Here is a 13,742-nt window from a genome sequence, read left to right on the forward strand (position 1 = left end):
AAGGGGTTTAACTAGAGACCCCCATCTGTTAGGCCCGCTGCTTCCTCTGCAGCTGGTAACCTTAGCAACGTTGGGGCGCTCTAACAGATAGCTGTGGAAGGTCCAGTTCAGGAAGGAAATCGCAGGTGTAGGAACCCTGGTTTACACTCACTCAAGACCCTAAACCGGCAAGTCATTAATATCAGAAAAGACAGGGAGGGCTGGAGAGCCAACCGCAGCTCAGAGAACAGGCTCTCTTAGAGGCTCTGCTGACTGCCATGAAATTTAAGGACCCTTGTTTGAATATGAAAGAGCTAGGAATAGCATAAGGTGGTTCCTTCCTTAATTATTTTCAGTGACCTGAGGAAACACAGGCTGCTCTGTGGAGACACTGGGGCAGGTCCACGTCCAGCCCCCTCATTTCTTCAGATGAAGGTCCTGGTCCTTAGACTGAAATTTTCCTTTTGGGATTTTAAAAACACTTTAGGCCTAAATACAAAGAGTTGTTGTTTTTTAATACTAGCATGTTTATTTATTTTAATACCTTTGTTGTTAGTTTGATAGAAAAATCTGTAAGCAGTATTTAATGTTTAATGTAATGAATATTTAGCACTGCATTTTTAAAAGTTTCAAATTAGAGAGTGTTTTCTCATGCCTCTTCTCTGCCAGCTACACGCGCTGCTGGATCCAGAGCAGATCTTGATGGAAAACAAGGCTGCAGAAGTGAGACACAGAGTCCAGGGAGGTGCATGGCAGGAGTGGGGCGAGGGTGTGTGTGCACGTGTGTGCATTGTGCGTGAGAAGGAGATGAAGGTGCAGGGCACAGTTCTCATGGGTGCATGCGTGTGTGCACGTGGGCGTGTATGCATGTGTGCGTGTGTGTGTGCATGTGGGAAGGCCGAGGTACGGGGCGCAGTCCTGTCCACTTGGCGTGCTCTGAGATTTGCTCAGTGCGGATTGTAGGCAGCAGGCTGGAATATGCGGCTTTCTGGGGCCTGCCCACTGGGACGTGCTGACGCAGACCTGCCTCTCTCAGGCTGTAGGAATTAAACACAACGGGCTCATCATCAATCTCGGCAGCTGTAAAGTTAGCTCCAGCCTCAGCCTCTCTCACTGCTGGAGGAGGGCGTGTGCCCACGAGGACAGGCCCTGGCGTCCACGGGACACTTCCTCCTGGGAACCTAGCCCACGCAGACACCCTCCTTGGCCCACTGGACGCTGCTGAACCCCCCCTCTCAGCTGCCCATCTCCCGTCCCAGGCACTCGGGCCCTGGCCCCTCTCAGCTGCCCATCTCCCGTCCCAGGCACTTGGGCCCTGGCCCCTCTCAGCTGCCCATCTCCCGTCCCAGGCCCTCGGGCCCTCGCCGCATCCTGTCCTCCTGCTGTGGGTTCCTGGATAGCACCTGGCTATCGCAGGAAGAGAGAAGGGATCCCTGGAATACTTCTCGCCCACAGCTGCCCCCTGCTTCCGTGGCAAGGCCAGCCTGGACCCCGGGCTTGCCTGTCTGCTTGCCCTGTGCCCCCGCCTGCATGTCCTGCCCCTGGATCTGGCCTCGTTCCCTGGGGTCAGGTTTTGGGGATCCCCTCCCCTGCAGACTGTGAGTTAGTGAAGGGCAGAGTTTCCCTGGGCAGGGGCTTGCTGGCTGTGTTGGTGTGGACAGAGGGAAGGAGCTGGGCCAGCCGTGGGCATCCTGAGGACATAGCCTGGTATGGGAAGGGGGCCTCTGGCCAGATCACAGTGGTGTCCGTCACCAGCATGAGACGTCACCACGAGGCCCAGTGCTCAGCCAGGCCACCCCCAGGTCCTGAGAATTCTGGGTGGGACTGTAGCATCAGACCTGGGTCCCAGGTGGGCCAGTGTCCCTGGGCTTCAGGGAGGACAGGCACTGCAGTGAGAGCAGTGAAGCCATGCCCCTCCTGCACAGTCACCACCCTGGGCTCAGTTATAACTGAGGTTTAAGAGGTGGCTGTTGGATGGGCTGTGGAATTCAGAGAGAAAGGGTCTCAGCAGTCGAGGGCTCCCTGGAGCCCCCTCCCCAGCTGCTGGCATCCACAGTCTCCCGGAGGCTTCCTGTGCCAATTTCGTTAGAACGCGGGTCAGGAGAGCTAGACGTGTGCCGGAGGCGGCTGCTCACCAAGGCCCGGGGCCTCTAAAGCTAGGCCAGCGGGATTTGGGGCGCACGATGCTTTCGGTGACCTCCGAACTCTTCCGGGAGCCTAGAGCGCGGACCTCAAGAGGCCAGGCGCTTTCCCTTCCCCACGCTTCCCTCCCTGTACAGGTTTGGGCTTAGAAGCATCTTCAGCCTCCACAGCCGGGAGGGCCACGAAGCCCTAACACACAGCCGCTGGCCAGTGGAGAGCAGGGCCGGGTGTGGGCAGGCTGGATGCAGCCAGATCTGGTATAGACAGGCTAGCACACCAGCCCAGCCAAGGGGACCAGGCTTCCTAGACAGGTTTCCTTTGACTCAAAGGTGGTTTCTGGGTCTCTGCACACAGGAAATCAGAGATGGCCATCGGGGCCCTGGACAGGACACTGGGGGCCGTCACTGGGCCCTTGCAGGAAGGAGGCCTCTGTTAAGAGTAGCTGAGTGGCTGTAACCAGGTCGGCTGCCCAGAGCAGCCCTCCGGGGGAGTGTGGGTTGCATGCCAGCCTCCTCATTCATGCCGATGGGGCTGAGAAAGTGGCCATTGATGGAAAGTGGGCCACAGGGAGGCCCACTGTGGGCACCCCTCCCACCCCCGGGGCCCCTGCTCGGACGGACTGCCGGAAGGGTTCCAGTGTCCCATGATGGGTACCTGCTGCCGCCCTTACAGCCTGAGTTTTCTTTATAAAATCTGGCCAAGGCAAAGGCCACAGTGGTGAATTTCTGGGGTGGAAGTGCCTGGCTGACAGGCACCCCAGCTCCGATGGTCTCATCCTAGGCTGTGCGCCATCTGGGGTGTGGCTGGGGGCTGGTCATGGGGATGCAGGAGGGGCCGACTCCCAGACGAGAAGGGGGCCCTTTGTGACCACTGCCCTCCCCCCCACCCAGCCACCCAGGGATGGTGCCTCTGGGACGGTGCCCCAGCCCACTTTCTGTTTGCTCTCTGCACCCTGACATCAGCACACTGTGGATTTTCAGAGCGAGGTGACATGACTGTGTCCTGGAGAAGCCCCCCAGCCTGGCTGAGGGGTGTGGACAGGACTGGCTGCCTGGTCTTCCCCTTACCCCATCTAAGACCGCGTCCTGTGTCCTAGACGCGCCCTACTGTCCCTGGGCGTGATGACCCAGACGTCAAGGGGTCACCCACAAGATTGGGCATCTGGGCTCCTTGGTCGTCAGGGTGGCCGCAGGGCAGGCGCCCCCAAGGTGGCTGTGCCGATGCCTCTGACTTCCTTGCACTCTCTGTCCCCATCGCGATGTGAGGGGCTGCACTGGGTCAGAGGCCAGCGCATGTCTGTTCAGGATAGTGGGCGAGGGTCTCGGAACTTGGTCTGTGCGCCACCTGCTGGGGACCCTCTCTATCCAGCACTCTGTCGTCTTGGGTGCCTTCCCTGGGGTGGCCCCTGCAGACCCTCTCCTGACGTGTGCGCTGCCTTGCCACGGCTGCAGACGGCCTGCGGCTCCATCCTGGGTTCACACCCTCACTCATCCTCAGGGACGCTGCACTTGAATTGAAACGTGAGCACCGCACAGCGGACCAGCCTCAGCTGCATCTCTGCAGCCAGCCGGCCCCTGGACGGGCACCCTGCTGGTCCCTCGCCCGTGCAGCTGGCATCCTTCAGTCAGCACAAGCCTCCAAGTGAGAAGAAACTCCGTTTGCTGTGACATTTGCCTGTTGCTTGCCCCCGGGAGGGAGAAGCAGGTTGTTTCCAGCGGGCATCTTTCCCGAGTCCCTGCGACCGGCCGCCACTAGGCCCCAGCCTCTGTCTCCTCTCCTGCAGCACACGCGAGCTTAGAGGGTCACGGGGCGGGCCTGTGCACCGAGACTGCGTCCTCTCCTGCAGGCGCAGGGCAGGAGGAGCTTACTGCCACGAAGTCACTCTCATGTCACCCCAATTTTACTAAACTTAGCGGGGGGAAAAAAATCCTTCGTCAAGAGTGAAGCTTTACAATGTTTCTCCAGATGTAAATTTTCTGTTGTTAAAAGGAAAAAGCAGTTCTGCTGTCGGCCAGATAACACAGGATTCTCAGTGCAGCGGAATGGTAATCAAATGTCTTCACACCATTGCTGTCTCAGCCATCCCACTAATGTGTGTTCACACTTGTCACAGTCTAAGGCACGGTTAGACTTATGATCAAGTAAACAGGCATAGTCCTACGCTCTGAAGCCAGCCATGTCCGTATGTGCATTTGCTTCAGACGGGAATCCTGAGTCGTTTCAGAAGTCAGCCCTTTCCTGTCTACTTGGGATGATTTGCTGGTTTGCCGGGTTTTGGTGAATGGGTGAGTTGTACCGTATGGAGAGCGGGGCCAGGTGGAAACAGAAATGCTCAACGGACATCCTCCCTCCCTGTGTCCACTCTCCCTCCTCTGCCTCTGCACCCAGAGGCCTGGGGACTATTTTAAGGATTTGCCCACTTGGCTCCCTACTTACCTAGGTGTACACACACACAGAGACACCCCACAAAGGCACACACATAGACGCCCGCATGCACAGACACACACACAGACACCCCACACGCTCACACACAGACACACACACACGCACAGCCCAGCGAACATCACGGAAGACGTTGCTAAACAGACAAATGTACCAGATGATGGAACTTCACCCTTTACGATACTAAAACAATGTTCTCTTTTTAAGAATTTCTTATGGAAATCTTTCTGAAACATACTGTATACTTTGCTGTTTTCTTAAGCAGAATTGAATGTATTCAAGGTAATGTGGTTTTGCTATAATGTAATAGTTCCTGCCTCTCTGCTCTCAGGCTCCTGTATGTCTGCTGCCGCCTGCTATAATTTGTGTGCAAGTAGGAACATTTGCCTATACCGAGCACGCCAGCCTGGGGCACCCTTCAGGCTGCAGGGTGGTTCGTGTCTGTTCTGGGCTGCAGGCCCTGGATGTCCACCTCCGGTCAGGTAACCTGGCTGGTGCATCAGAACTCTCTTCCCAAGGACAGGAGTGAGCCCCGTCACCAGGGTGGCAGGGGGCTCCCACGGCAGTTCCCAGAGAGCGGCGACAGTCGGACAGGGCTGCGCAGGCAGCGCCCTCGGGCACGCGAGCGCGGGAGAGTCTGGAGGAGCCGCTCCCTTGGCTTTCCCGAGGCTTCCTCGACTGACCTAACCTGGGAAGTGGCCTCTCGGACGGCAGGCAGCTCCCCTTGGGCAGCTCTTGCCAGGACCAGGCTCCGAGTGGGGGGACCGCACAGGGCATGGGGGCTGGTGGAGGGGTGTCCCCCAGGCTGAGTGCGGGCCCAGACCCCGTCACCACGGGAACCGAAGGGCAGAGAAGCAGCCGGGGAGGCCGTTGCTGCCCCGTGGGTGACCAAGGCTGTGGGATCTCAAGGAGCGTTCCCTTCCCCCCGACACTCCAGACCAGCTCCGTTCAGTCCCTGGACTGACGTTTGTCTGTGGCGCAGGTGTGATTTGAGTTCTTGGAAGCCAGAGCGTGTGGCACTTTGGGGAAGAATCAGTATTTAGAGAATTCCTACTGACAAGGGAGTGGCCCTGTCTGGCGGGGGACAGGACGTGGCAGGAAGGCCTGTGCGGGCCTGGGGGCTGACGGGGAGGTGGAGGGCTTCCAGCCTCAGAACCGACCCTGCAGCACACGGCTCCCACCTCCCGCCTCCCGCCTCCCGCCTCCCGCTTCCCGGCTGCCGGCTCCGGCTCCCGGCTGCCGGCTCCGGCTCCGGCTTCGGCTTCCGCCTCCCGCCTCCCGCCTCCCGCCTCCCGCCTCCCGCCTCCCGGCCCTCGGTTCCCGGCTCCCGGCTGCCGGCTCCGGCTCCGGCTTCGGCTTCCGCCTCCCGCCTCCCGCCTCCCGCCTCTCGGCCCTCGGCTCCCGGCTGCTGGCTCCCGGCTCCCGGCTCTCGGCTCTCGGGCAGCACAGATGGCTTCTCTTCGAGTCCTCATTTACTGCAGACTTAGAGGATGCACTGCTTTATTTTCAGTTTCCTTGGGAAAGTATGATTAGCCATTCAGAGGAGTCTCAGACAGTAATCATTGTTCCTTTAAAAATCAATTACGCAATTTTAACCTCTTTGGCTTTTAACTGTTGCTTATGGCCTTGCATTTCCTCTCCAAACAAATAAACCTCATGGCATTCCTCAGGAAATGTTACATCTAAAAACAGAATTAAGTATTTTTTAAACTAAAAGCTCTCTGTCTTTATATAAAAGCATGTTGCACCAAAATTTAAAGGGAAATCAGATACCAATGATAGCTGTTTTTGGAATGACTGAATGAGCACAATTCTGGGATTATGATGCAGGATGCCCTAATGGTTTCTATTTAAATTTAAAAAAATCATCAGTACAAGTAAAATGTATTTCCTAGGATGAACTTCTTTTCTGAGTATAAAATGGCATATGGACCAGCTCTGTCCTCCCCACAAGGGCCCCCCATTCCCTATGCAGAGCCAGGAGTGCTGGGGAAGGGGGAAGCCCCTGAGAAATTCCCCACGCTCCACGGAAGATCCTAAAAAGCATCATTTAAGGTGCATGTTTCAGAATTTGATGGGATGGAACTTATGTCAGACCAAACTTGGTGGTGCCTCCCGTGATAACAATGACAGCCGTCACTCACAGGCATTAGATAGGGTTCCCCTCGTGGGCACAGGTGTCAGGTGTACCCGTTACAGACATGAGCACTTCCTCAGATGCTTCTGCTCTGTGACAACGTGAGGACCAACCGATCCTCCCCGACAGGAACTCTTCTCTGTGCTGGGGATTCGCCCATACCTCCTGTGTTTCACAAAGATAACTCACGTCCCCGGACATACAACAGGTGCCTTCACAGTGGACACCTCAGTGCTAGCCTGTGAAGGTGTCCAGTGCACCTGTCTTATTAGATGTATTAAATTTCGCAAACCTCTCTTCCACCTCAGGACCTGGAATCCCTCGACACCTACATACAGAACACGCTCTCTGCCCTCTACCCACCTTCTGAGGCCACGGCAGCCACAGTGCTCTGGCAGCTGCTCAGCGTGGCCGAGAAGCTCTACGGTGGGGACGGGCTGCGCTGCCTCCTGGACTTCCTCATCCCAGCCAAGAGGGCCCTGCAGCACCTGCAGCGGGAGGCCCGTGTGAGTACCTCCTCGGGGATGGAGCCCGTGTGAGTACCTCCTCGGGGATGGGGCCCGTGTGAGTGCCTCCTCGGGGATGGGGCCCGTGTGAGTACCTCCTCGGGGATGGAGCCCGTGTGAGTACCTCCTCGGGGATGGGGCCCGTGTGAGTACCTCCTCGGGGATGGGGCCCGTGTGAGTACCTCCTCGGGGATGGGGCCCGTGTGAGTACCTCCTCGGGGATGGGGCCCGTGTGAGGCCCGCCTGCTCACTTTTGACTAGGGAGAAGAGACAGGCAGGGTTTTAATCTGGTAGCTGGAAAATACGTCATCTGAGCCGTAGGGATTTTAGATCCAGGGGAATACACTGGTGAAGGAAGCAAAGGAGGAGGATATGCTCCTGTGCGTTTCAGACTAATCCGGGGGCTAAGCGGACATCCTTCAAGTGAGCATTTGTTGATTTCTTTCTGAAAGAAAGCAGGGTGTTATTAAAAAATAAAAATAAATTGTAGTCTCAGCCATTGTTTTGGTAGCATTTAAACACATGACTGGGGAAACCGTCCCATTTTCCTCTGTTCCGTTGGTCCTTTGGGCACTGGCTCCGCTTACTCCCTTTGGCTTCTGGCTCCACCTTTCCCTGGTTCCAAATAATTGGTGAAATAAGGCCTATGTCCCAGAAACAGGGCTTCTCAACCTGCCAGTGAGCATGGAGCCCACCGTCCGCAGGCTTCTCTCTGGTGCCCCAGGGGACTCTCGCTGCAGTCTATGTACGAAGGGACTGAGTCCCCCTCCTGAGTGGTCATCTCAGGACGTACAGGAGCAGTTCCAGTAACACAGACAGACCCTGCTGAGTGAATCTCTTATGTGTTTAGTTATTTGGAGGATATTTTTATTGTAGGTTGTTTCTGAGGCCGTGTTAAAACTAATGACAGCCACGTTGCAGGTGTGTTGCAGTGAACTGCTGCAGAGATTCGTGGCGAGATCTTAAAAAGTAAGACCTTTATTAATCAGCACCTTCTACTGCTCCATTCATATTGAATTAGGGCTTTTGGAAAAACTACCACTGGGCTACTTTGATTTCTTAAACTCTTTGAATGTCTTTTAACTGAGTGTGGTAGAGAAATGACCATGGATATCCTCGATTTAATTCTTGGTTTGCAGTAGTCTGCCTAGAGGGTATTTCCTTCATGATTATGTACCTTTTGCACATGTAAAGGGTGTTTATTGATAGGGACGAAGCAGAGAAATTTGCCTGTCAGGAGATAAAAGCAGCACACACAGCCAAGCTGCGTTAAGTTGGATCTGAAAACACTTGCTCCCTTTCAAAGGCGTGTCTTGAAGAGCTTTTCTGAGCTAATGTTTTGTCTTCTTTCTTCTAATATTCTTTTTCCTTCCATTTTAACAAGTCATCACCCTTTCCACTTCCAAACTGCTTATCTTCTGAAAAAGCCATATGAATAATGTTACTCTTTAATATGATGCATATTTATAAGTATTTAAAAAGCATAAAATGAAATTTAGGGACAGCCTTACTATTTTCATATTTATATTGCTTTTTACTTTTTAATTAAGAAATTAAAATTTGATCATCTGTATGACATCGGAGAAAATGAACTTATCTTGACAACTGTGAATATAAAAATACTTTAGTTAATGTAAATTCAATGCACTTTTTATTCATTTACCAAGTGTCATCGAAGCATGTGGCTTGGAGATCATTATTAATCATATTAATTTTAAGATAAGTTTCTATGTTAACCTGAGAGTTCGATGACCACTATTTTCCCATCCCTCTGTAGAAACCAGACAGGCTTAAAATCACTGGCTGACTTATTTGTAACTTTGTTTCATCACGGTTTGTGTCAAAAAAATGCTTGGAGAAGTTTAAAGAAAAGTAATCAGAGGGCTTCCCTGGTGGCGCAGTGGTTGAGAGTCCGCCTGCCGATGCAGGGGACGCAGGTTCGTGCCCTGGTCTGGGAGGATCCCACATGCCGCGGAGCGGCTGGGCCCGTGAGCCATGGCCGCTGGGCCTGCGCGTCCGGAGCCTGTGCTCCGCAACGGGAGAGGCCACAGCAGTGAGAGGCCCGCGTACTGCAAAAAAAGAAAAGTAATCAGAAAGATATAAAACAGAATGTTTCTACAAGGGGCAAGCAGGGGCAAGGGATTAGAACTTAAAAAATGAAATCAAACGGAAATCAGAAAAGGAGAAGGGAATAAACAAGATAAAAACATGGAAATAAAAGTACAACATATATAATAACAGGTTGAAAATGGTAGGCCAGCAGAATTCTAACCAAGGATCATGGATGTAGCGATGTTCATAACAAACTAAATACAGTAAAAGGCAAATGCATTGATAGGGCTAGAGGACCATTCGATAATAATGCTGCTAACAACCAGGAAGGTGTAACAATCCGTAAACTAACAACACAGCCTGAGATGCTTGAAGCATAAACTGAGGGAATTACAAGTGGGAGATTTCGCCTCCCTCCAAAGCAAAGAGGAAAAGCAGCCACATATTACTTAAGATAAACATCTGAACACGGTATCTCTCTCTGCTAACGGGCATGCGCAGAGCGCTGAGCCCAGCAATTTTAGAATACATATAGTTCCCAAGCACAGATGGAACCTTCTCCAAACTTAACCAAGTTTGATAAAATTCTAGCCAAGTTTTACCATTAGAAGATATACATTTATCTCAAGAATGTATACAATTAGAGAATATTAAAGAACATACATTCTTAAGCATTCATATACATTTACCAAATTTGACCAGAATTGACCATTAGCAATAACATGGTAACAAATACCAAAGAATTGATTTCTTAAGACCACAAAGCAATAAAGCTAGAAATCAAGTTTTTAAAAGACACCCTTCTATTTGGAAATTTGTAAAGGTACTCCTAACAGAGAACCACAAAGGAAACTGGCAAAACAGAGCTGATGAACAGGTGAGTCGTATTTCCATCTAGGATGTAGAAGTGTATGAAAGACCTTTACTCTTGCCAAAACAACAAGAAATTCTGATATGAACCAAACAATTACACCTTCCTTTAAAGCCATCCAAGACCTGTGGATACACAAAGAGCTAAAAGAACTTAACCGTGGAGTGGCAGTGCCTTCCTAAGTGAGCAAAGAGCAGAAGACACGTTCATCCCTGGGGCGAGTCACTGAGGCTTCAGGGAGGACGGGCGACGAGCTGCCAGAGAAGGACCGTCTCTGCTCAGACCAGGAGGAACCGGGCTTCAGAGACCTCAGGGCTGGAGCACCAGGTTGGAGTCTGGAGGAGCCTCGAATGTAACGATGATCCTCTCCACTAACCCTAGAAATTCTCTGACAGAATAAGTGGAGACCGAGGGGTGGGACCAGAAAGCAAAATATATCAAAATCTTAAAATCACACACTTTCAAAGTGTGATTTCCAACTCTCATGGTCTCATGGTCTCATGGTCTCACGGTCTTAAAATTTTCGTCTCATAGTTTTAACATGTCCCAGTTCAGAAGTCCAGCAGCAGTTGGTACCAGGCCTCCCTGGATGGAGAGTTGTGAACCCAACCACTGGAGCACTTGAAACAGTTGGTAAACCGAAATTTCTGAAAGTTGAACCAAGCCTCAAGCAATGTAAATTTTATAAGCTATTCTTGGTGGCCAAGAGAGTCGGGGCTGAGCTGAAAAGTGAAGAGATACCTCACTGCACTCCTGGAGAGTTTAAAGCCACAACCCACCCCCAACTTGCTCTGTTTCTAAGTGCTTTAAACTGATAAACCCTTCATCCTAGCTGTCTAACAGAGTAAAGCTTTCCTCTTTCTAAAAACTATCAGCTTTAGGCAAAAGTTCAGGCATAAAATTTAAAAATTACAAAATGTGCAAAGGCACCAGATTATCAACCCATAAAAAGGAGAAAAAATTGTCAATAGAAAGAGACTCACAGACTACCCAGGTTTGGAATTATAAGGCCGACTTTTTAAAAACTATGATAAACATATTAAATAATCTACAAGTAAATATGGATGAAGTGGATGAAGAATTTCAGGAACGATTTGGAAACTGTAAAATGAGGACAAAATGGAAATCTTAGAACTAAAAATACTGTATCTGCAATAAAAAAAAAAAACTTACTGGATGGGACTAATGCAGACTGGATGCAGCAAAAGATAGGATACATGATTTGAAGACATGCCCGAAGAAACGAAGCAGATGGAAGCACAGAGAGGAGAGAGAGGAGGGGAAAAGGTGAGCAAGCGTTAGTAACTTACGGGAGTATCAGGTCAGACACATGTGCAAGAGGATTCCCAGAAGGGGAGGAGTGAGAAAATAGGGCCGAAAAAATATTTAAAGAAATATTGTTGGATAATTTAACAATTGGTTAAAAAACACAGATCTAACACATAGATCCAGGAAGCTCATCAGACCCGGAGCAGGATAAATACCAACAGAACAACACTTAGACACATTGTAATTAAATGCTGAAAACCCATCATCAAGGGGAAATCTTAACATACAGGGGCAGCGATAAGAATGATGGTGGCTTTTTATCAGAAGCATTGGACTTCAGAAGACAATGGAAAAATATCTTTAAAAAGTTAAAGGAAGAAAAGTCAACTTAAAATTCTATATACAGCAAAAAATATCTTTCAACAGGAAGATAAAGTAATGACATTTCCAGATAAATAAAAGAGTAGACTAGCACAGATGCTATGCAAGAAATGCTAAAGGGAGGTCTAGAGTCTGAAGGGATATGGTATCAGGCAGAAGCTCAGATCTACAGAAAAATGAGCACAAAGAAAGGTTAAATTTGTAAGTGTGAATTTCTTTTAAAAATTAGCGACCACACACACACACACAAAATTACTGACCACTTAAAGCAATATATTGTGGGATTTATAACAAATGTAGCAATAAGACATATGACAGCAAAAGCACAAACTGCGGAAGGGAGTAAATCGAATTATAGCATTTAGCATTATAGCTTTATAATGCTAAAGTTATAAATTTGAAATTATAGCTTTAGCATTTCTTGCATAGCATCTGTGCTAGTCTACTCTTTTATTTATCTGGAAACGTCATTATTTTACCTTACTGCTGTAAGGTTCTTACATTGTTTTAAAATAATAAACTATTGCTTTAAGATAGACTGTGATAAGTTAAAGATGCATATCGTAATATTGAGAACAACCACTAAAAATAACACAGATAGGTATAACTAAAAGTTCAATAGAGGAAATAAATGGAATCTAAAAAATAGAAGAGGAGATAAAAGGAAGAACAAAGGTACAAAGGTAGGGCAAATAGAAATTTTATGCCAAGATGATAGATTTAATCCACCCATGTCAATAATTATATTAAATGTCATTAAGTGAATTTAACATTCCAACTAAAATACAGAGATTGTCAGACTGGAAAAAAGGCAAGACCAACTAAATGCTAGTTATAAGAATTGCCCTTTAAATGCAAAGACAACCCAAAGACTGGAAGTAAAAGAATCAGAACAGACAGACCGTGTGGTCTGAGAAATGCAAAGCAAATGACAAGACACAGATTTTTCTTACTAACGAGCAGAAAAATAGACAGGTTAGTATTCAGAGCAGAGAGAGTTCAGTACGATAGACAAGGTGGCGCTCTTCTCATCGTGGTGAAAATTGAGATGACCTCTCTGGAAAGCAGTTGTTTTAATGAATGCAGAATCTTTAAATTGTCATGCACAATTTGACTCAGAAAGTTTAGCCACAGCAAGTGATCTAAAATGCAGGTCCAGGGCTTCCCTGGTGGCGCAGTGGTTGAGAGTCCGCCTGCCGATGCAGGGGACGCAGGTTCGTGCCCCGGTCTGGGAGGCTCCCACATGCCGCGGAGCGGCTGGGCCCGTGAGCCATGGCCGCTGAGCCTGCGCGTCCTGAGCCTGTGCTCGGCAACGGGAGAGGCCACAGCAGTGAGAGGCCCGCGTACTGCAAAAACAAACAAACAAACAAACAAACAAAAATAAAATGCAGGTCCAGATTCATTCCCAATAATATGTGTTGCAATGTTACTTATAATAGTAAAAAACAGGTATATATTTTAGGAGAAAGGTTAAATCAATAATGTATAAATATGATGGATTAGTATACACAGATTGTGATATAATATTAAGCCAAAAAAAGGTTGTAAGTTTCTTTTATACCTGTGTTTTTTAACATACATTTTAAAAACAAGCACAAGGGACTTCCCTGGTGGCGCAGTGGTTAAGAATCCAACTGCCAATGCAGGGGACACGGGTTCAAGCCCTGGTCTGGGAATATCCCACATGCCGCGGAGTGGCTAAGCCTGTGCGCCGCAACTTCTGAGCCTGCGCTCTAGAGCCTGCGAGCCACAACTACTGAGCCCACGTGCCACAACTACTGAAGCCCATGTGCCTAGAGCCCGTGCTCCGCAACAAGAGAAGCCACCGCAACAAGGAGTCTGCTCGCCGCAACTAGAGAAAGCCCACACGCAGCAAGGAAGACCCAACGCAGCCACAAATAAATAAATAAATAAAACAAGCACAAGAGGACATGCGTGGCCTCAGCGTGTTGTGCTGCTGGAG

The 13,742-nt window shown here is 49.8% G+C and overlaps 1 protein-coding gene across 1 annotated transcript in view; it reads left to right on the forward strand.

Moving 5' to 3' along the window:
• PLEKHG4B (pleckstrin homology and RhoGEF domain containing G4B) overlaps positions 1–13,742 on the forward strand; it is a 66,347-nt gene that overhangs the window by 15,536 nt on the left and 37,069 nt on the right. Inside the window, 1 exon segment of the mRNA XM_067730036.1 lies at positions 7,009–7,206. Coding sequence (XP_067586137.1) covers positions 7,009–7,206 — 198 coding nt within the window.

This window comes from Pseudorca crassidens, chromosome 3, assembly GCF_039906515.1.
Source record: "Pseudorca crassidens isolate mPseCra1 chromosome 3, mPseCra1.hap1, whole genome shotgun sequence".
Classification (NCBI taxonomy): Eukaryota; Metazoa; Chordata; class Mammalia; order Artiodactyla; family Delphinidae; genus Pseudorca; species Pseudorca crassidens.